Source organism: Cyprinodon tularosa, unplaced genomic scaffold (assembly GCF_016077235.1).
Source record: "Cyprinodon tularosa strain WSP-4 unplaced genomic scaffold, ASM1607723v1 ctg1306, whole genome shotgun sequence".
Taxonomy (NCBI): Eukaryota; Metazoa; Chordata; class Actinopteri; order Cyprinodontiformes; family Cyprinodontidae; genus Cyprinodon; species Cyprinodon tularosa.
This window is the reverse complement of record NW_024038122.1, coordinates 44,913-72,114: the sequence shown is the minus strand read 5'-3', so window position 1 is coordinate 72,114 and position 27,202 is coordinate 44,913. Positions and strand designations below refer to the sequence as shown.

Below are 27,202 nucleotides of genomic sequence, written 5' to 3'. Positions count from 1 at the left end.
AGAATCATTCTATCACCCTATTAGAGACCTGAAGGACCAGATACCCTATAGAATCATTCTATCACCCTATTAGAGACCTGAAGGACCAGATACCCTATAGAATCATTCTATCAGCCTATTAGAGACCTGAAGGACCAGATACCCTATAGAATCATTCTATCAGCCTATTAGAGACCTGAAGGACCAGATACCCTATAGAATCATTCTATCACCCTATTAGAGACCTGAAGGACCAGATACCCTATAGAATCATTCTATCACCCTATTAGAGACCTGAAGGACCAGATACCCTATAGAATCATTCTATCACCCTATTAGAGACCTGAAGGACCAGATACCCTATAGAATCATTCTATCACCCTATTAGAGACCTGAAGGACCAGATACCCTATAGAATCATTCTATCACCCTATTAGAGACCTGAAGGACCAGATACCCTATAGAATCATTCTATCAGCCTATTAGAGACCTGAAGGACCAGATACCCTATAGAATCATTCTATCAGCCTATTAGAGACCTGAAGGACCAGATACCCTATAGAATCATTCTATCACCCTATTAGAGACCTGAAGGACCAGATACCCTATAGAATCATTCTATCACCCTATTAGAGACCTGAAGGACCAGATACCCTATAGAATCATTCTATCACCCTATTAGAGACCTGAAGGACCAGATACCCTATAGAATCATTCTATCACCCTATTAGAGACCTGAAGGACCAGATACCCGATAGAATCATTCTATCACCCTATTAGAGACCTGAAGGACCAGATACCCTATAGAATCATTCTATCCCCCTTTTAGAGACCTGAAGGACCAGATACCCTATAGAATCATTCTATCACCCTATTAGAGACCTGAAGGACCAGATACCCTATAGAATCATTCTATCAGCCTATTAGAGACCTGAAGGACCAGATACCCTATAGAATCATTCTATCACCCTATTAGAGACCTGAAGGACCAGATACCCTATAGAATCATTCTATCACCCTATTAGAGACCTGAAGGACCAGATACCCTATAGAACCATTCTATCACCCTATTAGAGACCTGAAGGACCAGATACCCTATAGAATCATTCTATCACCCTATTAGAGACCTGAAGGACCAGATACCCTATAGAATCATTCTATGACCCTATTAGAGACCTGAAGGACCAGATACCCTATAGAATCATTCTATTAACCCTTTAACAATTGTCTCTTTTGCTTGCAACTACAATGAAACACAATCCCCTCCATGGTAACCACTTCACATTTTTCACCAGAACCACAGCGGTTGTGATGCTGGGAGGGATTAAGGGATTGAAACAATACACAACATCCTTCAGCAGTGAGATTCCTCCAACTGCAAGCCTTGAGAGAAAGATTCCACGCCACGCCGTCACACTGCATCAGTCAGACGGATTTATTAAGGACTAAATCATAACATTTATTTCTAGTTAACTTCCCAGATTAGGGGACTGGTGGCCTAGTGGTTAGGGCATAGAGCTTGGAATCTAGAGGTTCTGAATTCAAGTCACTATGGGTCCCTGAGCAAGACCCTTAATCCCACACGGCTCCCCAGGTGCCGCACAATGGCAGCCCACTGCTCCCCGAGGGGAGGAGTTAAACGCAGAGATCATTTCGTTGCTCTGTACTTATGACAGTAGAATGATAATAAAAAAGCTGAAAAAAAAGAAATGAGACGGTATTGGAATAGATCTTTGTGTGAAATACGTTTTTTCTTAGAGTATAAAGACATTTGTTTTTTATATTCACCAACTGCAGCCCCCCTTCTGCGTAATGTCCTGTCAGTGGAATGACATCACCAAGTTTCCTGGTGTGTAGAACTAGTTGCCAGCTGACAGGAAGCCATTAGGTGTGTTACTATAGTTTAGAGTCTAAAACCTTGTGACCTGTGAGGTGGTTCTGTCACAGATTACTTTATTCTGTTTTCTCAAATATAGAAACTGGTGAAAAAATAACTTTGATTACTTTGCATTTGAAGATTTTAGAAGAATTATTTGGCATAATCAGCCTAAAAATCACATCAATTTTTAGGAAAGACTTTAAGTAGATATCTTCCTTGTGTGACAGAATGGGAAGGTTGAAAGAAATCTGCTAAGATTTCACAATGACAGTATTTATAAATGTATTAAAAATTAAGATTTCTGTTTACATTCACACTGTCTAATGCCATCCATCCATCCATCCATCCATCCATCCATCCATCCATCCATCATCCATCCATCCATCCATCATCCATCCATCCATCCATCATCCATCCATCCATCCATCCATCCTCTTTATCCAGGTCATGTAGGCAGCAGTCTAAGCAGAGATGCCCAGACTTCCTGATCCTCACGCCTCCTCCAGCAGCTCACTAAGGCGACACCAGGCCAGTCAGAGAAACAGGACTACACTGAAAAACAGGCCAAGCTCCAACATCTAGAAACAAAGGTGTTGATGGCAGCAGCACATTTACAGATCAGAACTTCTATGTTCCTTTTCTATGTCTGCTTCTGTCTCCTTGAACCCCAGTGGGCCTCAGCAGATGGCCGCTCACACTGAGCCTGGTTCTACTGGAGGTTTCTTCCTGTTAAAAGGGACGATTTTCCTGTCCACTGTCGCTGCATGCATGCTTGGTTTGAGAGCAGAAACACAATGCAAGCTCTGTCTACTGTTACCGCCAGCTCATCCGAAAGGAGTGTCTTGAGTCGATGCAATCAGCTGGTTTTGCTTAGATTGAAAACTTTGAATCGATCTGATTGAATCTCTGCAAATTGCTTTGATATAAAATGTGTTGTTAACTAACTATATATATAAATGAATTGAATATATAACACAGAAGCATGACACATATGCTGCCCTTAAGTATGACAATATCAATAAATAATAGATTTATGCCTGTGTGATCTGTTTCTGTCAGGAAGCCCATAGTGGAGTGCATCGGGAAGCATTGTGCAGGTAATCCAGCAGTAGGAATTTTTTTACCCTCTGAATGTCTGAAGTGAGCTGCAGCAGAGTCGGAGATGCTGTGGCTCCAAGAGTCTCCGTCCCTCGAACTGGAGAGTTCAGACTCACGTAGGCCACAGCGCTGCTTTGAAGGACGACGCTGTTATCCTGAATAAACAACAAATAAAAATGGTCTTAATGGGGTCATTCACAAGATGTTTACCATAACAGCCATAAATGGAACCTGAAAGGCTGCATTTCAGGATCACATAAAAACTTTACTGCCCACAAAACAAGAGCTTAACTTTTTGTCCATCTAACCATCATTTGGGATCCCAGACTTTTTCATGATTTCATTTAGCACCAAGGTTAGCATTAAAGCAAACAGATCTTCTTTTCTCTGACCTTTCCCCATTCGTAGGAGCCAATGTTCCCCAGGGCCGTGCCTCCCCAGGAGCAGAACACAGTGGTTCGGTCCGGCACCCATCCCTGTTTGGTTTGCTCCGTTAGTGCTGCGATCAGTTGAGTCGTAATGGCTGAAGTCCCACCTCCCCGGTTACCGTCATGGCGACTGCCAACCAGAAGGTGGCGATCTGATAACAGAGACGAACAGCATAAACATTGTGAATAGATATCCCCCTCCCTCCATTAAAGACATTTCATCCCAGCGCTGCGTGTCCCGAGCCCGTGACATCATCAATGACCCCTCACCCCCCCACCATGGACTGTTCTCCCTGCTGCCCTCTGGGAAGAGGCTTCCCAGCATTCAATGCAGGACCAGCAGGTTCTGCAGCAGGTTCTTCCCCACCGCCATCACACTGATGAATGTTTGGTAGAATGGGTTATTCTATTGCATTTTATTATATTTATTATATTTTATCATCATATATATATATATACATATGTATATATTAGGGCTGTCAGCTTTAAAGCGTTATTAACGCGTTAACTGCTTTAGACTATAACGGCGACATCTTTTTTAAGGCAAGTTAATCACGCATCAAAACAAACGCACCGTGCGCTTTTGTTCTTTATTTTTCCGCAGCGCTCTCTGTACTGTTTGTTTTACCCTCGGCGCTTTCCGTAGCTTCAGGAACGCTAAGTTTTGGGAGAGACCGCAGCATAACAGACCCGTGCTTTGAATTAGCAAAAATGGCCAGCAGACAAGGTATCCTGAATGATACGTTTCATTTTAAAGTTATCCCAGAAGGCTGTCTTGACAAAACCTGAGTCCAATGTCTATGTTGTCCAGAAGAAACGAGCGTCTCACTGGCTTACTGCCAACAAGACAAAGAATTAAATGAAGTCATGTGGAATGCACTGCTGCTGCACTTCCTGTTCAGACCAAAGGAATATTAAAGCATTTTGAAAATGTTCTACATGTAAAATGTTATGTTGTTGAGATGACTGCAAAGCCCAGTTATTGTAAATTCGTTTGATTTATTTATTATTTTGTGAGTAACTTCATTTTATTTGAATTAAGTCTGAATTTCATAATGGAATGTGCACTTTATTTCAACAGTACATCTTTATTTTTGTCCTATGTTTGAGAAAAAAATTAATTTTATGGAGTTCTTTGAAGTACTGTTTACTGTTCTGTAGTTTTGTATTTTTTTTTTTTTTACAATTTTTGAATAATTATTGGCCGGAATTTAAACCAGGATATTTTTATTCTAGTTTTTTAAAAGTACTTTAAAAAAATAATAATTAAAAATACTTATTGTATAAGCAAGTTATTTTTACATTATTGCACATTTGCATTTTTTAAAATGCCCAAATAAAATAAATAAAATAAAAAGATAAAATATGCGATTAATTTGCGATTAATCTTGAGTTAACTGTTGATATTATGCGATTAATTGCGACTAAAATGTTTAATAGTTTGACAGCACTAGTATATATATATATATATATACACTGTATATATATATATATATATATATAACGAAATTTCTTTTAGTTTTACACTTGTGTAAACAAAATGACAGATAAAACCTGTCTAAAGTCTAAAGATATATTTAAGAGCCAATTTGATACAAATTCATTTATAGTTTTAAAAGGGTTAAAATACAAGACTGAACATTTATTTCTTGTTTGATTATAATTTAAGTTTAAAAACTCTAATATTAAAAGCATAGAATATAGAAATGTAATTTGAAATGCAGATTTTTGGGCTTCCTGCATGCTTTAAACGTATGTGTTTGTTTTTTGTTTGCTTGTACGTGCTGTACAGATATGCTGGAAGCAACACAGTTTTTGAACGATTTTATATTATGAGAACGTGGATGTTCTCTTATTTTTGTTTCCTCTTAATAAACATCACAAGTTGAAGAACATTATCTGGAATTAATCGTGTTTCAATACTTGTTGCTATTCTGTTTTTCTATGCAGTACAGAAGAAACTAAAGGAGCTGAAGTGCCGCTACATTATATAGCGTAGTTGAAATTTCACAGGCTTATTTATGGGGGCTGAAAAATGCAAACACACAAATACATACATTCACAGCAAACAAAAAGCAATGAGCTCACCAAAATTAAACCTGTAAAAGTATAAATGATTGCTAACACATAAAGCAGATGAAAAAAAGAAACTCTGAATGCAGCAAAAACACCTAAAAGTTAAAAAGGGTTGAAAACTGGTTCTGGATAACAGAAGGACTCCAGTCTGCTAAAGGAAAACAATCTTTAACTCATTAACTGGTTGCTGTTGTTTGATTGTTGCAATTATTATTGTCATTATTAAAAATATAACGATGATGGTTCCTGAAAGAAAATATACATTTTGATTATACTGATGATAATGTGATTATAATTGATTTTATTATCGTGATCTCATCACTGATGCTGGTCTGATTCCTCAGAAGACACACCTGCTCAGATCTGCCCCGTTCTAGTTAACACTCCACCCGTACCTATCAATATATAACCAGCCTTCAGACCAGACATCAGTGCCAGATTATTTCCAGCCATTGGTGAGATTTATTCCAGCGTTCCGTTCCTGACTTCCTGCCGGCCTGTTTGCCTGACCTGATCTGCCTCTTGGTACCCGAGCCTGACTGACCCCTGCCTGATCTGTAAGCCTGCCTGTTACCGGATCTGTGCCCCGACTCTGGATTGGATTTCCCCCTGGTTCTCCTCTGACCCCGGATCACCCTAACCTGACAACAGCCAGATGCATGTCTAGCTCCGCCTAGCTCCACTCACATACATCTGGGAACCCGCCATAGGAATTGCCTTTACTGAAGGCTGGGCTTTATCAAAACTCCTTGCATATGATTGGATAAGCCACTTGTCTGTCATCTTTATCGACGTGCTATTTCAACCACTCACACCGAAGCTAACCCGTGACGCTGTGAGAGCTACGCAGGAAAAAAAACAAAACAGAACAGCCGACATCTTGGATATAGCAACAGTGCAATCAGAGCAATGTCGGTAAATGATCAATGTCGTTTGTGCCATGAAAATGTGCGGATAAAAGGCAACATTGTGCACAGCAGACTTATTTAAAAAAAAGAAGCCAACCAAAAAAGTATAGACGAACAACTTACAGAACTCGCTTCTCCACTACGTCACATCCAGGAAACACCCGCCCTGCGTCCTGATTGGCCAGACCATAAATTTGGTTGTGGAAATCACTTTCAATGAGCGGGTTCCCAGATGTATGTGAGAGGAGCTAGGCGGAGCGAGACGTGCATCTGGCTGTTTTTAGGTTAGGATCACCCGGCTCTGACCTTGGATCTCATCTCTGTCTACGGATTCTTCAAATGTCATTTTGTCTGTTCTGGCTGAATTCTGGGTCCTTACTCTCTGAGCATAACAATAATAATAATAATACATTTTATTTAAAAAGGATCCTTTCTGGACACTCAAGGTCACCGTACAAAAGCATAAAAACAGTGTCAGAAAAAATAAAAATAAAAACATTTAAAAACATTTAAAAAATACAGAGGCTGTGACAGTGAAATTGATATTTAAAGAGAATAAGCAATCTTGAACGGATGGGTTTTGAGTTGCATTTTAAAATAGAGAATTGAGTCCGTGTTTCTAAGTTGGGGTGGTAGCACAATAACATTTATAATGATAATTTTCTTGTTTTTTTGTGATCCCTCCCAGTGGATGTCATTATTTTATCATATATTCTGTTCATCTTTGTTTTGTTGTTTTATACATACATATGCATCTGTACATAAATATAAATTCATCCTTTACACATTTCCAATCAATCAATAAAATGCAGTATTTGCCAGCAATTTTTTATTTAATGTATAACTGGGATGTTTTTGTTTTCCATAAGACTTAATAATTAATATTAATGTTAATTAGAGAAATCCATAGAAGACGCCAGTTAGTTCTGTCAGTACTTTGAAGACAAACATTAATCCTGAGAGGAAACGTTGCCTTACCTTTCATGGAAAAAGAAATGCAGTAAAATAGGCTGTTCCTGCCGCTGCACCATTCAGTCCAACAGTTAATACTTTTTATCATGAATCCAAATGTAGATTTATATCTGCTAATATGATGATAGGAGGATGAGTGTGCAGAGCCTGGGATGATATTATTTTCTCCATTTTGCTTGGTGTGTTTTTCTTCTTTATATCTCTGCCACTGGTAATAACATCATGTTTTTCTCAGTATCATTTCATATTCAGATGATGCATATATAATAACCGTCTTTGATAAGAACACATTAAGCAAAGTACCTAATGTTCTTTCATTTCTCTCTGCAGCATGTTGCTCTAATTCCTAATGATTAAAAAAGCGCCATCTTTTCTTATAAACCTCCTGAGAGGATTTTATTGATTCAAAAGGACAAGTAAAAAAAAATAAAAAAAATGCCTGTTAAACCTTTTAAAAAATAAAATGGAAGCAGCCACCTGCTAGCCAGACCACAGAACCACTTTCCAAACCCATATTCTGAAAAACCAAAACACTAAATTCCGATTTGTGTGAAGCTGCAGCGATGCCTCTAGACACAGAGACGCAGACTTCACATCGCAAGGTCACCCGCTGTTTGAACAACTTAATGATGCGCACCTGTTGTGAACGTCTATGCTGGGTTAAATATCAGCATTCAGGAAAAGCACACAATGATAATGTTGGGAAAATGACAGGGGGACAAGGCAACCTCTCCACAGCAGAGACACCATCTGTTCAATATTTAAACACCATCAGGCTCTCTGGCTTTTATTTTCCTCCCATTGGCCATGATTTCAACAGATATGAGTAAAAGAGTGCATTTACGCTACAGTTCTCTCATTCATGAATTCACTTGTCTCAAAGTGGTGCGATAAATAAAACCATAAAAAAAAAACATTAAAAAAAATTTTGTAATGCCAATGAAAAGACAAAGATGCCTGATCTCCACTAAACATGGAGGAAACAAGAAACACAGAATGATGGTGAAGATTCTCAGTTATCCAAGTCATAGTCGGTCCAAAAAAAGTTAAAATCAATCCTCTGGACTTTTTGTTTCCAAGTCTGAAGACGTTTCTCTTCCATCCAGGAAGATTTTTCAATCCAAAATGTCAGAAATAGCGTTTAGTTCCAGGTTTTATCCAGCAGCCCAACAAAGCCTGGTTTTAGTTTAGAAAACATGCAAATAGAAACGGATGAACGGGTCCCCCCCTTTGGAATGGGGGTCGGTTGGCTTCTTTGTTAGCCTGTAATGCCCCATACCTGTCTATGTCTCTGAAAGGGGGGTCGTTAGAGGGAATAGTTGGCCTGGATGAACAGGGAGGTTGTTAGGGTTACAATTATAAAATGAATGTGTGTGCAAATGAAACATTGAATAAATAAGATGCTACATTTCTGTCCTGTGATTCAATCAGGAGGGTCATAACCTTTTATGACCTGCATCCAGTAGGTCATGAGGCAGAGTCACACTGTTGTGTGACTCTGCCTCATGACCTACTGGATGCAGGTCATAAAAGGAAATGACCCTGAAATGACCATCTGGCTGGATGGAAGTCACACTGTTGTGTGACTTCCATCCAGCCAGATGGTCATTTCAGGGTCATTTCCTTTATGACCTGCCTCCGGCCAGTAGGTCATGAGGCAGAGTCACACTGTTGTGTGACTTCCATCCAGCCAGATGGTCATTTCAGGGTCATTTCCTTTATGACCTGCCTCCGGCCAGTAGGTCATAAGGCAGAGTCACACTGTCTTATGACCTGCATCCTGCCAGATAATCATTACAGGGTCTTCTGTTTAAGACCCGCCCTACTATGATGTAAACTGTTAATAAAAGGCTCTGCTGTGAAGGGAACTGTGAGAAAAGGTGCTGGTTGTGAGCCAGCAGTTCTTCTCCCCTGTGCAAAGGCTGACGTTGCAAATCGCTGTCTGTGTTTGATCATTTCGTCCTCTTAAACTCACATTTCTCTGGATTTAAACCCAACAGAGCTGCTCTGCTCCCCTGCATGGGGCTGGGGGCTGCGATGATAGCGTGAAGGAATCAACTCTATCGCTGCATTGTAGGTTTTTAAAAACTCAAATCTGAGCCCCCCACCCCTCCACCCCTCTGTTTAAGGTTGTTTTTTCTTTCTTAACATGGCTTCCTTCACTCTCCTCTCTAACCACCTGTCTTCTTTGTCCAAAACGTGAACATTCTGCTCCTCCAAAGAATGTCCTTTGTCCATCAGGTGTAGATGTAGCGCAGAGTCTTATCCAGAGGAGGGCGCTCTTCTGTGTTGGGCCATGCGTCTGTGGAGAGGTTGTTTGGTTTCTCTAATATAAAGATCAGAGCGTTCCTCGCTGCAATGACGTGCAGACACTCTGCTCAGATTAGGTCTTTAGGATGAACTAGTCTCTGTTTTAAGGTCTGTTTGGTTTCCAACCAAACCTCCAACTCAACACTATTTCTGACATTTTGAACTGAAAAATCTTCCTGGATGAGAAGAGAAATGTTTTCAAACTTGGAAACAAAGTCCAGTGGATTGTTTTTAAAAAAATTTCAGAAGAGACACAGACTAATTTATTATCATGCATTAAAATCCCTTTTAATACTTAAATGAAAGCAGAAACCTGTGCCTCAAAATGCTATTTTGTCTCCATTTTAATAATTATGAGTTATTATGATGGGAGTTTGACTCATGCAAACAGGCAGTATTAGTATAAAACATCTCTGGTTGGATAAGATCTCCCAGTTACGGAGGAGTCATCACATTTTCTTAGCTGTTGCATCGGGGAATCCTCCATGTAAACCCCGATAACGGCATAATGTCATCTGCAAAGCTCATTTTCAACCATCTGAAAATAGTGAAAATGTTGTTATGATGTGTTAAATGTCACCATAATCACATTTGTATTCACACTCCTTTTTTATATTCAAACTGTGTGTTTTCTTTGAATTTTATGCTGAATAGAAGCATAACTTATGGTATAACTGGGAAGCAGATGGAAATTTAAATTAGACATTTGCATAAAAAACATTAAAGTGTTATTTAAAGACATGTTTTCTCGTCTTTATCTCTTCCTACAGGTAATGAAAACAAAATTTTTGCTTTAACAAACAAGACACTGAAATATGTTAATGTTTTTTTAAGAACATTAAAGGAAAAGTCTGCTCACATTTGTAATCTAAACTTCTGAAAGTTCTTTAAATCTGAAATGATTCCATCCTGTTCAATAAATGATCAGTGTTTTTAATTCAGAGTAATTTTCATGTGAATGTGCTTTACTGGAGGCATCCATGTTTGTCAAAGAACACTACTGCCACCTACTGGTTAGTGACATTGTCACGGTGCGGTATCGGCTGTTGATCAAGTCCCAGTGCTGTATCTGGTGTTTGTCACAACGCGCTATTATCCAAGTCATCTTGAAAACATTCTTCTTCCAAATGTTGGCTACATATTACGGGTTTTTTCTCTGGCCAGAAGTTCGATGGCAAATCCTCCCTCTTCAAGTTGGCGATCCAACGACCAACCCGTCCGTGGAGGATCAGGAATCAGAATCATTGATTTAGCTTGTAAAGCAGAGAGAATGGCGCTAGGCTTACCCGAACATGACATCACTGCCGGAGGATATCAGGAGTGAGGCGTTACTACCGTATATTTGGCCAAAAATGGCCTCTCCCTGATTAACACTAAATTCATTCAATCACTGCGAACGTATTAGTTTTAGGTGTAAATAATGATCCATTGATTAATGATGCTGAGTGGACTTTTCCTCTAACAGACGATGTTAATGCAATTTGGACTATAAATTTAGATTTAAGATGATCAAATAAAGGTGCTAAATGCAAATGTCTGCCATAATAATTCAGTAGTTTTTTTTATATATTTTAATTATTATCCTGTAATTTTCTCACTCAGGTACTTTTTCTTTGTTTTTTTACAGATTGACGTCTGACTAAATAACACTGAACGATCTAAAAATGATTTTGGTGGAGGTTAAATGCAATCCATGCAAATCATTTCAACGCTACCTTTGCATGTTAGGTAGTAAATAAATCAGATTATATTGGGTAAATTCTACCTTTGAACAGTAGCAAAAGCAACATAAAAGTTTTTTTTTTTTTTTTTTTTTTTTTTTTTTTTTATCTACCCAAAGATGTTGGACAACAGAATTTCTCATGCACCAAACAAAGACCTGTTGAACCATTTAGAGCCGGATAAATTTGCAACAGGAAAGCAGCAAGATGTTCAAAACTGGTTCCCTAAATCTAACACTATATAAACGGTCATAGTAATATTTTATTATTTAAGCATCCTGTGAGCTTTGATAGCTGCTGAAAGTGTCCTGGATGGTGGAGCAGCACTGATCCCATCCAGCCAATAGCTTTTATGTAAAAATGTTTCATTTTCAGTGTTAAGTAGATTTTACCCAATTTCTCTTGATGTTTTACAGCCATTGAAATTAGATTACGACTTTTTTGGGTAACTTTCAAGGTTATTTTTTTTACGTTAAAGCTTGTGGTTTTGTCTGAACCATAAAAACAGTCAAACATATATTCATATTTATATAATAACGATGCTCAAATGTCCAACCTTAACACAGACGTCAACAGCTTTAGCCAGAAGTGTTAGGTTTCTGTTTCTGTTATGTTTTTCTTTTGAGTATTCAGTCTTACTTTATTCCTTGATTTCTAGTGTTTAGTTTTCGTTTCACCGTGTTTTATAGTTCTAGTTATTTGATTATCATTTTGTTGTTATTTCCAGGTTTCTATTTGTTGCTCTCTGCTGCCCTCTTGTGTTCTCCTTCTTCCCTAGCTCTTTCCCTCTCTTGTTCTGTGCACACCTGCTCCCAGTTTCCTCATTAGCCCCCTCTTTGTCTCAGTCTCCTTTGCTGGGTCCTCGTCAAACACCGTCTGCACGCTCCAACTCCTCCTCTCTGTGCATTCCTCGTTATGTTTGTGATTCCCCTGATGTCCCCATGGTTTCTGGTACGTTAGACTTGTTTTCATGTTTTTGATTTTTGGATTTTTGGACTTCTGGTTTCATGTTTGTTTGGACTTTGTTTTCCTTTTGGATTTTTGGATAACCAGCCTCAGATTTCTGTTAAGTCATAATTAAAACCACAACAGATTCACCTCTGCCTCTCTGCCTCTGCTTTTGGATCAACACTCAATAACCAAATCCTGACAAGAAGGTAAATAAATCAGATTCCAGAAAAAATGATGTTATTCTTATAAAATGCCAGATTATGAAACATTTATAAAGTGTTGGTTATTGCAATCTCTGAAGAGGTGGGATTTTATATTTTAGGCAATATCTTTACGTCCCAGTGTCCCAGACAGAGACTCTATGAACCCTAAATCACTGTATAACTTTTAAGACCCATGACCAAAATGTTTCTCTTGTTCAGAACACCTGAATGAAATAAATCGGCCATAGATTGGCCTCATGTTGCACTGAGGAGCTGATTCTACCCTTTAGTCAGCTGTATGGAGCCGACGCATCGTAAACCTGTCAGTTTCCAACTGTTAAGGGTGGAGCACAGTGCTGCTCTTCAATACTTACCCAATAGTTACCCAGTTTCACCATGCATGATCAAAATGTGCATGGAGATTAGTTTCCGTGATTTAAATAGAGCTGCTGGCAGCGGTATTTACCAGAACTGAGCGTCCTTCTTTTCTCATTTCACGCAAAAACAATATCCTGCCTCTGGTCTCATGGTTTCCTTATGGTTAAAATAAACAAAGCCTTATGTTTACTGGCAAATATAGCAAAAAAATGAAGTGTGAAACACAGAAGTGGTATTTTACGGTAAAAGCCAACAGGGCGCCATATTTTAATTTGAAAGCTTTTGCATGAAACTGGAATAAGTTACTGACATAGAAATGGGAAAAATCACAGAATGTGAAACCTTTAAATCCTGTCTGGAAAAAGTTACAGCCAGTAAATATTTGAGGACAAATGTTCATTAGGGTTGCATGCAGTATAAACACACAGCAGGCACCAGTGGACATGCTTTGCTATGACTAAATAAACACTGAGGCATATTTATTGTAAAGTCATTGCATCTGACTGAACAATGACTGAATTATCGACAACATACCTCCATCCTCCATCCATCCATCCTCAAAGGGCCCTTTGAGGACGGATGGATGGAGGATGGATGCCCTTTGAGGGCCTGACTGGCCCTCTGATGTTTTGGGTGATCTTGCTGATCTGTGGTCCATCCAAGACTGGAAAATTACCTGCATGTCTGCTTCTGTCTCCTTGAACCCCAGTGGGCCTCAGCAGATGGCCGCTCACACTGAGCCTGGTTCTGCTGGAGGTTTCTTCCTGTTCAAACAGAGTTTTTCCTCTCCACTGTCGCTACAAGCATGCTTAGTGTGAGGGATTGCTGAAGAGTCAATGAGTCGATGCAATCAGCTGGTTTTCCTTAGATAGAAAACTTTGAATCAATCTGACTGGATGATCTGGTGAACTGGAAAGTGACCTGAGATGACATGATGTGAATTGGAGCTATAGAAATAAACTGAATAGAATTGAGACATTTGTTTCAGGAGTCCCAGAATCCTTTTGACTTCTATGACCACTCAAATTACCTCCCTTAACCCTTCGTATCTACAGGACATTCAATATATCCTCTATCATGGCTGTAGGCTCGGTGTAATAGAGAGAAAGTGACGAGCGATAACCAGCTGACATTCTGCTGTATCCGCCATCTTTTATAAGCTTGTTTCCTTCCTCCTTCATGTGCCGGTTTCCTCCTGAGATACGTGACATTATCAGCACCAGAGAATCCCTGCTAACATGATCGCCGCTATTGCATTTGTTGCAAAATCCCCAACGTTTTGACAAATGAGAGGTCTGAACCTCTACAAGCACATTTCTGAGTATTTTCTATGTTTTCTGATTTAAGCAACAGGAAAGAAGACCAAAGACAGCTGCTGTTAGGATCTAAACCTGAAATACATTTTAAAGCCTTTAAGGTTTTACCTGAATGATTGGATCTTCAAAGTCAGGGTTTAAAATTCAGAGACATTAAATGATTAAGATGTACAGCAAAGGAGCTGAAAGCACAGGAAGAAAAGATCGTTTCCAAGGCGGCTCTTAATGATCCAGTGACTGGGTTCATGCTTTTACTTCTGCTTCAGAACGTAAACCTTTTAAAATCATCAAATGTTACTTTGACTGAATGATTTACTGCCTTCGCCTCTGCAAACAGGCACTGATCGCTTAAAATCTATTATAATAATAAGATAACATCATTTATCAGCTGTTGGTGAGTTTAAACAGGTATGAAGTAAATTTCTACTGTGGTCATTTGTCAGTAAATCAGTTCATGCAGAACCAAGCATATAAAAATGGCTCCTGGTGGGGGGGTGCTCAGTGCTGGACCTAGGGACCCACTGTCCTGCAGCTGCTTCAGCACACCTGATTTAAATGATTGCATGACCTCCTCAGCCGCCATCAAGGACGTTAGAAACCTTTTAATCCTCCGTTAATTAACGTCGGCTGTGTGGCTCCTTCTGAACGCGGTAAACTTGACCTCCTAACTTCTGTTTCCTCGCCTTCTTCGGGCAGCGACAGTAAGAGCAGTATTGTAGGTGGTCGGGATGCAAGATATTGATTAATGAATCCATCAATAATTGATCCAACGCTAAGAATTAACAAATTATATCAAATTTCATATTTATTTCCATTTATTTCAATTTTAAAAACTCAAATTCAAAACTAATCTCATCTCACGACTCTTTACAGAGAAAATTCAACTAGATCATTCAGTTTGATTGGTAAAAAAAAAAAGTTGATTGAATCGACTCATTGACTCTTCAGCAATCCCTCACACCAAGCATGCGTGTAGCGACAGTGGAGAGGAAACACTCTAGCAGAACCAGGCTCAGTGTGAGCGGCCATCTGCCGACACCACAAAGGGGTTCATATTTCTATATTTGTTACCCAATAAACATATGTTTTAAACTTATTCTGAAGATATAAAAAACAGGAACCTATGAAGTTAATGAATGAATGGATGAAGATCTCTACACACGTAATATGTAGCCAACATTTGGAAGAAGAATGTTTTCAAGATGACTTGGATAATAGCGCGTTGTGACAAACACCAGATACAGCACTGGGACTTGATCAACAGCCGATACCGCACCGTGACAATGTCACTAACCAGTAGGTGGCAGTAGTGTTCTTTGACAAACATGGATGCCTCCAGTAAAGCACATTCACATGAAAATTACTCTGAGTTAAAAACACTGATCATTTATTGAACAGGATGGAATCATTTCAGATTTAAAGAACTTTCAGAAGTTTGGATTCTGAATATGAGCGACTTTTCCTTTAAGACCGAGCTTCTTTATGTTTACATGCTATATTCACATTTTGCTGCCTTAATCAGACAAGAATAGCGTAACCTTAAACTTGGAGTCAGTTCAAACGTTTTTGAATTTGAAGGTTTTTTTGTAATGTTTCTTTTAATCTTTTTATTCGCATATTCAGAGCTAAAGTGTTTGACCTATTTAAGCCATTTGAAATGGCATCAGCAAGTCTAAGTCTAAATTAATCAGCTCTTTCAAAACCCTGTGATGCACGGAGATGAAAGCTTACAGTACCAGTCTGAAGATCAGATGAGACAAATTACAACCTTAATGAATTTTAGAAAAGACATTTTGGGGCTCAGGCTGAAATTTCCTGCAGATTATTCTCAATATTCTGGTTTAAAATCATTCTGGCTCATAGAGTGCAGTAAAACTTTGGAGAAGTTGATTTATTTTAGTGAAAAATATGATATAGATGAGATCCACACAGACCAATGGTTTCAAGTCTATTATTTTAAATGTAATGACTTCATTCAAAAAAACATTAAAGATAAGAACATCACATCAGGCCAACATAAATTATTTCTCACTAGAAAAAAGCGCAAAATGAAACGAATGTTGAATATCTATATTAATATTATTTGTTATTTTTAAAAGGTAATTTTAATATGATTAATACAAATGATAATTTAATGAATGACTGATTTATCAACACAATTCCTAAAAGGACATTTTTTCTGGGAAAATAACACGATTATCGCATTTACAAACTGGTAACGTTATAAAATATAAATTTCACTGAAAGGGGAAGACATTAAGCATCTGAACCATCGACACAGACTGGGAGGATCCAGGCTATTAAAGAAGAACATCTTCTAGAATCGACAGCATCAACCTGGAATCAGTCAGCGTCACCAGATGTCTGACGAAGACTGAGATGTTTGTCTAACGTAACAATATGGATGTATGGGAGAGTTATGGTGAGGTGGGGAAATCTGAGATAACATGGCGGTTAGGATGTTCAAGAAAAATCCAAGAACCAAGAGAAAGGAACTAAAATTCATTCCATCATAAATTAAGAATAAAGGATAAATAATCTGTCAATCTGAAGGGAATTTAACATCAGTGACAGAATAAATGTTTAGGATGACAGTGAGGCTTCTGATGGTAATCGAAAGGAAATGTGGGGCCCTAGGCAAAGACAGGCAGGGGCCCCAGCCCCATTCTCCAGATAATAGAACAGACATCCATTATCTGTTCTAGGTTGTGTCCCTCTCTTCTTGTCCCTTTTCTTCTTGTTTTCCTCTCTATGTTTTGTACTCAGCTGACTTTTCATGCTGTCTCTAAAGGAATGAAAGATTTTTTCCAAGCACTAAGCTCACTTAGCTGATTGCTCCTTCCTGTGTTTCCAAAAAGGCCAAAGTAAATAACCCAGTCCTTCTTTTCACTGTAGACAAGCCATGATCTGCTTATCTGTTCTCCATTTTTCATTTGGATGAAATAATAGCTGCATGAATCATGACAGCAGACAAGATAGAGGAGAGCAGGAGGCGGGGTTACCAATCTACTCGCTCTGGAGAGCAGAGTTCGCTGCTTTTAGATGTTGTCTCCAAAGTCTCCAGTAGCAGAAAAAAGTCTCTAGATTTGGCGCTAGGAGCTTTTTAGAAATCAAAGTGCTAGAGGGGTCTGAAAAGTGGCTAAATATAGCGACTAAAGCGCTAAGTTGGCAACACTGCTCTTTGCATGGTTTGTTTTCAAATGGTTTGCTGCTGTCTGTTTGGACCTTTCTGAACATGTGCAGCAAATGGACTGATCCAATATGGTGGACACTGAAGGGGGGGGGGCTGAGACACACTTAATATTATCAGCGTTCCGATGGCATTATAGTGGTTTTTATCAAAAATATAATTAATGTGAACAAATAAGGAATAGTTGTATTAACCATACATGTAAACAGAGTTTAGCCCCCCACACACACCCCCCCCCCCCCCCCCCCCCCCCCCCCCCCCCCCCCCCCCCCCCCCCCCGGGTGGGAGGGATTGGATAAGGATCTATTTGGCTGCTAGCAGTAGCAGTATTTCTTTGTATTGTTCTAGATTCTAAGAAAAGTCTTTGTGTATTTATGACCTAATATGGGGGAAGACTGAGGAGGAAAGCGTTGGAACCTGAATGGTTTATGGTAAATATCACATACATGCATATGATCCATGACATCTTTTGAAATACATACAAAATGAGAAATATGCCTCATTTTATCCTTGAGATAGAATTAAGAAAAAGGCTAAATAAGGACAAAGTTTATTCCAACAATAAATTAAAAAGGTTTTGTATGACATGAAGTCAAGCACAGGTGTGATAAATACTCGTATGAGTAGTTTTATTTGAAACATTGTAGTGAATAAAAAGTATTCAACTATTTGCTTAAGTTAAATAAATGGAGATTGATTAATTTCACTCAGTCGGCACTTTATTTTTATCTTTGCAAAGAGAGATTAGTTCACATACGGCTTTTAATGCACAGTAATCAGCCCTGTTCTGCCTGGGCAGCGTTCGTTCCTCCTTACTGACAATAATGGAAAGTAGTCAGAGTCAAAACAAATTACAGATACTTTGGTTAAACAGTAACATGTTATGAATAAACCTTGAGAAAGAATGTGTTTGGTGGAGAAGCTATGTCTGGTCTACTAACTGGTCTACAAACACAGGTTAAACGTGAGTGTGCTTCACCTGTTGCCCTTTCAGGAAACATGAGAATATATTTATCCAGACAGAGCGGCTGTTTTGTATCTGCAAGCAGAAGCTAATCTTAAACCAGAAAAATTAGAGTATTGGCTTTGGCTCCTTATATTCCTACTACAAGATCATCCACTGATAGACAATCACATCTAGGACTCTCCTTTGCCATAGAAATTTCAACTAAACTAATAGGAACTATTTTAAGATGATGGTAAACTGGAATAATATTTTGCAACATTTAAATTTTAAAATATATTTTAAAGGACAGAGCGCTTTATCTGCAAAGTCTTGTTACAAATTAATAAAGATCAAATCATCAGTAGCATTTGTGGGAAACACTCTGTCCTCATTTTACTGTTACCCTAACATCAGGACCAATGTTCAAATCTGACACTTTCTTTGACCTTTTGTTATAAAGCGCAATGCTGTAACATTGCAGTACTAAAATGCATTGGAGCAAAGCGTATTTTAGGATCATTACGATGCTGCTTGTGTTTGTGCAGCCATAAAGTACATAAAGCAGGGCAGAAAGGCCCGCTAAGAGCATGCATGAATATTCATTCTGTTCATGTTTGAGAGCAGAACATGGTTATGATCAAATGCCAACAACCAGTTGAAGTGTTGCTACTTGCAAAGATTTGTGGTCCATATTATCTGTTTTAGTGGGCCATTATGTCTGCTTAATATCACACTGTAAATCAGGAAGGTAATTTTCCACTGGTGAGTGGGCAGGACAGGTAGGGTTGCATCACAGTGCTGTGGGAGTGGAGGGTGTGTAAAGAGAAAGGCTGTGGAGGAGAGGCAAGGACAAGATTAAAAACCTTCTCTACACTGACAATTAAAAGAAAAGGGCATGCAAGAGCAAAAAGAGACACACATTTCCCCCTCAGGAGCAAAACGGAGCCAAAGAATCACCAGAATATAGACTCAGTTTCTGCTTTAAACAGATGCTCATAGTAATAGAAACAAACATCGGGCAAATGCATGTTTTGAGTATTTAGCCTTTTGTCATGAAGTGCTAATGGACCTTATTGAGCATCAATACAGTATTCATAGAGGATATTTAGATCTTTCTGTTTCCCCTATATGAAAGGTTTATGTTTGAAGATTCTACTTTAGATGTTTCTTTGTCACTTCCAGTGGATCCAAACCTTTCAGAGGCATTCAGGGAAAAATAAGAGCTTTTAGAAGGAAAATCTTTCTGGCCTGAGAATGATATGGATGGATGGATGGATGGATGGATGGATGGATGGATGGATGGATGGATGGATGGATGGATGGATGGATGGATGGATGGATGGATGGATGGATGGATGGATGGATGGATGGATGGATGGATGGATGGATGGATGGATGGATGGATGGATGGATGGATGCGCACAGATTTAAAGGTCTGGTGATTTAAGGAATGTTGGTTCTTAAAATGCGAAAATCAAATCAGTGGTAATTTTCCATCACAGTAACTTTATAATGAATCTTGATGGAAGAATCAAAGCAGGTTTATTTGGTGGAGTTTGCAGCCAGAAGCTCCTGCAGAAGGTTTATGACGTTTATTTAATGTGTTCCTGTAACTTTCTCACCTGGATTCTTCTTTCCTTTCAAGTATCCAACAACGTTGTAAATCTTCTTATAGGTCATCTGGTTTCCTATAGTCAGAGTAATCTTCTTTCCATCTGGGACAAAAAAAAGGAAAAATAGTGACTTCAGAACCAGATTAGAAAAGGTCGTTTACATGTCTGATGAGTTTGTATTGGTGATCAGGTGCAACACAAGCCAACTTGTGGTTGACTTCGTAAACATTTGCACACGTTCTCAGGTCTTTCTTCTCTGTTTTTCTTTCCCAATGCGAAGCGTCTGCAGGGAACTGAGTCTTATTAAAGAGGCTAGTAGCATTATTCTAATCCTTGGAATAAAAATAATAATAATAACAACAGCTGTTTCTAAACGATTCCAAAATCCTCCACATACTCATTTGTAAATGTGATGGATTTGAAGTTTTAATCTTTTTTAGTCTTTACCTCCATAAAAACAGATAAAAACAGAAGCAAGATGTTAAGATTAGAGTTTAAATGGAATTTCTTCTCCTTACTCTGAAATATTGGTTGAAAACTTTCCCTTTAGTCCATAATGAAAATAAAAGATACTTGATCTCATTCTTTATCGACCAAAACACAAAAAAAGCAAACTTAATCTCAATGCATCAAAGCAAAGTTTCCTCCACCAAAGCCTGTAGTTAAGGAGATGCTGGATGAGTCATGATTAGTTTATTATCTATATCCAATGTTTTCTAGTAATAATTGGCAATAATAACCCAGGACTGAGGTCAGCATCTAAATACAGGAATATTTCAAACTTGGAGCATCAAAATAAAGACTTTAAATTTAGTTTTAACTTTTTAAACTAAACGTTAATTCAAAACAACAAGAAAAACCAAATGCAGCAACTGGAGCAACAGCGAATGTAAAAATCCCAGAATCCAAATCTAGTCTGCAGTAAAATTGGATTATTAGAAATTGTTTAATGCTGTTTATATTTTCATACTTTCTGACCGTTATTAACATCAGTCTAACTGCTTTGGGCTGCCGATGTGTTCGGACCGATTCTTGGAGCCGATGTTGCTTTTTTCATTCTTATTACATAATAAAAATCACACAGATGTCCAAAATTAAAACAACCAAAAATAAAAACATTTACTGATTAATCAAACTAAAAAACAATGGATCATAAAAGGAGGCAGTAATGAGCTTCATGAGGACCTTTGTTTTATTTAAACCTTTCTATGGGCCCCCCTGTTGTTTACAATAATTTTTTATGTGGCCCCTGAATCTCTAACCCCACTCCAACCTTTTCAGCAACTTAACAAAAAAAAAAAAAGTTAACAGCAGTAAATTAAATATTGCAATAAAATAAACATCTTTGCAAAAGCTGCCAACGTTCAAGTGCAATTATTGTCAGTTAAGCTGTTTATTCTACTGCAGAGGTCAACATTATGTGCGGTTCCAGACAGGGGCCAGCGGGGTCCAGGGCCCCTGTAGATCATGTTATGGCCCCTGTGCTGAAAACATAACACTCAAAGAAATCCTAATGATGGAACAGACATGGTTACTGATTGGTGCTTTAGATCTATTTCATTTTTTTCTTTACAAATTCTGCTCCACTACTTATTTAAAAACAATAAGGCGATAGCTTCAGTGGGAATGAGATAGGATCCCAGTTTACATCTGCAAAACAAATAAAAAAAATGCTACTTTTGACAGCTGAATTTATCAGTTTTTCTTGAGTTCTAATTCAGATTTATAATATAAAGTAATTATTATTATATAGTAATTTTAACTTAAATCAATTAATCTAGAAGTATATATTGACCTAATAAGACATAGAATTTTAATTAAACCTAATTGAATAGAAATGTCACTTCATGCAGCTTTATTAATACATTTGAATCCTTTGCTCTGTTCTTTATTTTATGCTTTTCTGAGCCCTGGACCCCTGGTACATTTGCTCTAGAACCGCCACTGGTTAACATTGTCATGAAAACATAAATAAAAACTGGCTCACTCTTCAAATACACTGTGCCACCCCTAGGGGACGCATGTCAGCATTTGGGAACCAATCAATGGCTTTTGAGAAGCTTTTGGATGGAAAGTCTTTCATTAGATTGTAAACAACAATAAGTTGTTCCAAAAAAATGTGTTTCTTTCACTCTAAGAGTGTTTTTCATGAACTTCTTCTAGAAGCACTTTTGTTATTTTTCTTAATATATTTGGGCAAGTTGGCGTTTCTTGTTATTACATTAACATTCACTTTTTGCCATAAAAATATCCAGATGTTTTGAACGTTCCAAAGGTAATAAGGTCCTGGATTCCAAAAACACTATTGGCTCAAAATGTTAATTTTCACTGAGTGCCCTATAAAGGGTTAAGGACTGAATTTATTTTATTCTACATCCTCAATAAATACTTTATGTTTTTATAAATGCATCAGTTATCCATCCATCTCCCTAATAATGTGTTTAAAGTGCATTTTCCCATCAGTTGTTTGTTCAGCCTCTGGTTCAGGTCCCATTCTGTTGTCAGACCTTCTGTTTTCTTGCCCTTCAGATCCCGGCTCTGTTTGCCACTCCGTCTCACTCTTCTTCACTCTCTGCTTCTCCTGCCATCGGCTTTCCATTTACACAATTGCCGCACTTACCTGTCAAATTTTCTGCTCTGTCCATAATGTCTCCTGTCTGCCTCTCATTCACTCACCACCCACAGTCCCTCGCCGCCCGCCTCTCTCTGCAGTCTACTCAGTCATCAGACGCTCTCTCTTTTTTACACATCTTCCCTCTATTCCCTGCCATCATCATGCCCTTCACTGACTTTTGCAACAACCGCAGCTCTGTTGCAATAAACTCTGAGCCTTTCCAAGGTATTCAAACACCTTAATGTTTAGTTTTTATATTTTATAATATTACTACCATAAACAGTGCATTTTATTGGGGTTTTATTTAATGGTGCAACACAAAATATGACGAAATTCTGATGGAACTGAAATGATAAATGGATTTCAAAAGATTTTATACATATAATTTTGTAAAAACGTGCTAAAAATAGTAAAACCAGCAAACAGCTTTAAGTTACTGATGGTATGTGTTCTTATTTCAAGCATCTATAGAAAGCTGATGTGGCCTGATGGCTCTAACAGGTTCTGTTCCAGATGTAGAATCTAGTTCCACACATTCTACCATTATTTAGCTTCACTGTTCCTGCTGAGGAGAGGTTTCCCTAAAGGGTGTGGATGGTGCATTAAAAGGGCTCTACAGTGCTAAACAGCAATTTGATGGTATTTAAGGAAACAAATCTTTTCACCAGGATGTCTTCCTTTAAAGGTTTGCTCTGACAAGCTTGAAACAAAAGTGACGTTTTTCCTTTTATTTTTCCATAAAGTCCAGATACGTGATGTCATGTGGCTAATATTTGGCCCCCCTGCCCCGCTCTGCTGCACTCTGACTGGCGTTTGACCTCCCAAGCAGACAGTGAGCCAGAGCGGGGCAGAGTCGGTACCCTGCTCTGGAACTAAGACAGCTAACAGCAGGAGATTGGAGTAGTTGATCAGTTTCTTCCTGAGTTCTGCATCCTTTAACTGTTTATCTTCATCGGTTGCCCTGCAATTTGATTGGATGGAAGCTGTCGGATCATAAGAAGGCGGATCTAATTTGTTTTGATGCTTTGGCAGCAGCACAAACACACAGACGTGCACATAAACACCATGAAAGATGCAGTGTTTCTCTTTAGAGTCCACAGCTCCCAGTCAAACGCCAGCCCAATGGCGACCATCTTCCATCCAACTTCCAGCCACTGCAGTGACCCCCTCCTGCATATTTTTTCAATCTGACTCCATCCTACCACTGAATTACAGGGTCTGACCAGGAGATGGTGCTTCTCTTTAGATCTTAATGTCCACAAATCATGACAGAAAGAATATTTTAGTACAAAGATTGAAGTTTAAAAAGGAATCTTAGGGGACCATCCAAGGACCAACCAAGGACCATCCAAGGACCAACCAAGGACCAGACGAGGACCAGCCAAGGACCGGACGAGGACCAGCCAAGGACCGGATGAGGACCATCCAAGGACCAGCCAAGGGCCAGCCAAGGACCAGACAAGGGCCAGCCAAGGGCCAGCCAAGGACCATCCAAGGACCAACCAAGGACCAACCAAGGACCATCCAAGGACCAACCAAGGACCAGACGAGGACCAACCAAGGACCGGACGAGGACCAACCAAGGACCAGCCAAGGACCGGCCAAGGGCCAGCCAAGGACCAGCCAAGGACCAGACAAGGGCCAGCCAAGGGTCAGCCAAGGACCATCCAAGGACCAGCCAAGGACCAACCAAGGACCAACCAAGGACCAGACGAGGACCGGCCAAGGGCCAGCCAAGGACCAGACAAGGGCCAGCCAAGGGTCAGCCAAGGACCATCCAAGGACCAGCCAAGGACCAACCAAGGACCAGCCAAGGACCAACCAAGGACCATCCAAGGACCAACCAAGGACCAGCCAAGGACCAACCAATGAAAGCAGGGAAATCTTGAATGGCTGCTACTGTAATTAACCAAAGTATTAAAAAAAACGTCAAAAAGTACTACTAGAACTAATAAAAACTAAATTAAAACTAGGTATTCTCAAAAAAAATAGTAACTAACAGAAAATGGCAAAATGGTTATAATAACTGAATAGAACTAGTGAAATTAGAGAAAAGAAAATGTTACAACCAAGAAAAACTGAACTAAAGTGAAAAATCCCAAATTCTTATAACATTAACCTTCATTAGCTCTGAAACTTTTGGCTGGCTGATCATAAAACAAACGAAACAAAAAAGGTTTAAATGAAAAAAAACTTTTTTTATGGTAGGTTTGCTTTCTTCCTGTTAAAAGGGAGTTTTTCCTCTCCACTGTCGCTACAAGCATGCTTAGTGTGAGGGATTGCTGAAGAGTCAATGAGTCGATGCAATCAGCTGGTTTTTCTTAGATGGAAAACTTTGAATCAATCTGACTGGATGATCTGGTGAACTGGAAAGTGACCTGAGATGACATGATGTGAATTGGAGCCATAGAAATAAACTGAATAGAATTGAACTTCCTCTAATTAAATGTTTGAGTCATTTCTTAGAGGTTTTTGTAGCAACATGTAGAAGTCCCAGTTTAATGATACTGCATCATTTAAAGCTGTAGCCTTTCTTACACACGTGTATAAAGTGGCTGAATTCAGCCTGGTTTGCTTGGATCTTTATGAGCCTCATCGAGAAACGAGAAGAACAAAAATAGAAAGAGATTTTTTAGAAGGTGTCCAATTCCACCAGGCGCTCACAAAGACATCAAAAGAACTTCTACAGATAAAAAAAAAGTGCCAGTAGGGCGACGTGAGTGAGCAGTCAGTGGAAACTGTCACTGGCAGCTCTGCCGCCTTGCTGGACGGCTGTGAGCTCAAGGGGCCTGATGGCTGGATATCTGAGGGAAAATACAGACGAAACGCCAGTAAAGATGTGAAGCAGGGTCTCAAACTGTGTGTGACAGAGGTCCCCTGCCTGCAGCACCACAGCATGACAGCCCACTTTCCCAGCTCCACTCCACACAGCTCCTCTGCTGCGTCCCTCCCAGTCCGCCTGTCTCCTTGCCCTCTCACTCCCGTTTAATACATTATAAAAATTCACTGCTCTCTCTTATCTGAGCCACATAACCCATTTATCACTTTTGACAATGGCCACAAATGACTACGGCTAAAGAGAGGGGATGGAACATGTGGCCCTTATGTGTATTCAGGCTGCAGACATGCAAGCAGAAGCCAAGAGACAGATTTGTCGAACAGCGATTCCCCTTCATGATGAATGAGTTTACAGATGAGGAGCAGAAAAGAGGCGACTTACTGTTTCACATGTGATTAAGTTATTTAAAGTCGATAAGATTGTTTCCTTTTTTTAAGAAACAAAACATAGTGTGATATTTATTCATATAAACTGTAGCTAACACAGTCAGCCATCTGTTTTTATTAGTTCATAACATGGAAATGGTAAATGTCCTGTACTTATATAGCGCCTTTATTCAAGTCAGGAGACTTGACCAAAGCGCTTTACACTACATTCATTCACCCATTCACTCACACACTGATGGTGGCAAGCTACATTGTAGCCACAGCTGCCCTGGGGCTCACTGACAGAAGCGGGGCTGCCGTACACTGGCGCCACCCTCTGACCACCATCAGTAGACAATGCAGGTGAAGGGTCTTGCCCAAGGACACAACGACACTGAAAGTCGGAACCGGGGCTTGAACCGTCAATCCTTCGATTTCAGAGCAAACTCCTACATCCAACGCCACTGTCGCGGCGTAATATGAAACTATTACACAGGGGGGGCCAAAAATAGCCCCAAAGAGGGACTACAGTAGCCTCGTGAGACCATCCGGATCTCGCAAGCTTTCAAGGTTTCACTCGCAGATCAGTCTGGAGACTCTCCGTTAAAGAAGATTTGGAGCCGTTCACCAAACGAACGTCCAATCAGCGTTGGCTTTGAGGCGGGTTGAGGTGTGACGCAACGAGAAGCGCGACAGTTCAGTCTAAAGAACATGGCGGCTTCAGCCGATGAAACTAGCGTTAGCGCGGCTATCGAGCAAGTTTTATGGGAATTACAGAGTATTTCTTCACTGAAAGAAGAGCAAAACACTGCTCTGGAGGCTTTTCTCAGAGGAAAAGATGTTTTTGCTCTTCTCCTGACTGGTTTCAGCAAGAGTTTGATCTATCAATTGGCTCCTCTTCGTCGTCGCTCTGTTAGTACGTCATATGCTTCGTTGATCTGATTGGTTTATTTGGCCCGTCTATCACCAACATAGGCCAATCAGCTAACCAGTATTTTCGCCCCTTCCCAAAATTACTTCAACGGAAGGTTCCAGATGGATATGCGGAGCAAATCCATCTGGCGGAGTCAGGTTAAAACTACAGAGCCGCAAGTAGCCATGAGTTAGCAGGTAGCATTACTCATTAAAGCAAAAGTCTGCTCACATTCAGAATACAAGGAAGGAAGTACTTTAAATCTGAAATTATTCCATCCTGTTCAATAAATGATCAATGTTTTTAATTCAGAGTAATTTCCATTTGAATTTGCTTTGCTGGAGGCATCCATGTTTGTCAAAGAACACTACTGCCACCTACTGGTTGGCAGAGATGGCAAAAGTACTCACTTTCCGTACTTGAGTAAAAGTCAGATACTTGTGTTAAAAAATACTCTGGTAAAAGTGGAAGTACTGATTAAACTTCTTTAATTTCAATTCAAT

General features: G+C 39.4%; 1 protein-coding gene across 1 annotated transcript in view; it reads right to left on the bottom strand.

Annotated features, from left to right (window-relative positions):
* Window positions 1-2,898: 2,898 nt before the first annotated feature.
* LOC119778237 (inactive N-acetylated-alpha-linked acidic dipeptidase-like protein 2) overlaps window positions 2,899-27,202 on the bottom strand; it is a 44,783-nt gene continuing 20,479 nt past the window's right edge. The window contains exons 3-5 of the mRNA XM_038277389.1: window positions 19,978-20,070; window positions 3,349-3,536; window positions 2,899-3,111 (exon numbers count right to left, since the gene is read on the bottom strand). Coding sequence (XP_038133317.1) covers window positions 2,914-3,111; window positions 3,349-3,536; window positions 19,978-20,070 — 479 coding nt within the window. The 3' untranslated portion in view covers window positions 2,899-2,913. The remainder of the gene's footprint in view (window positions 3,112-3,348; window positions 3,537-19,977; window positions 20,071-27,202) is intronic.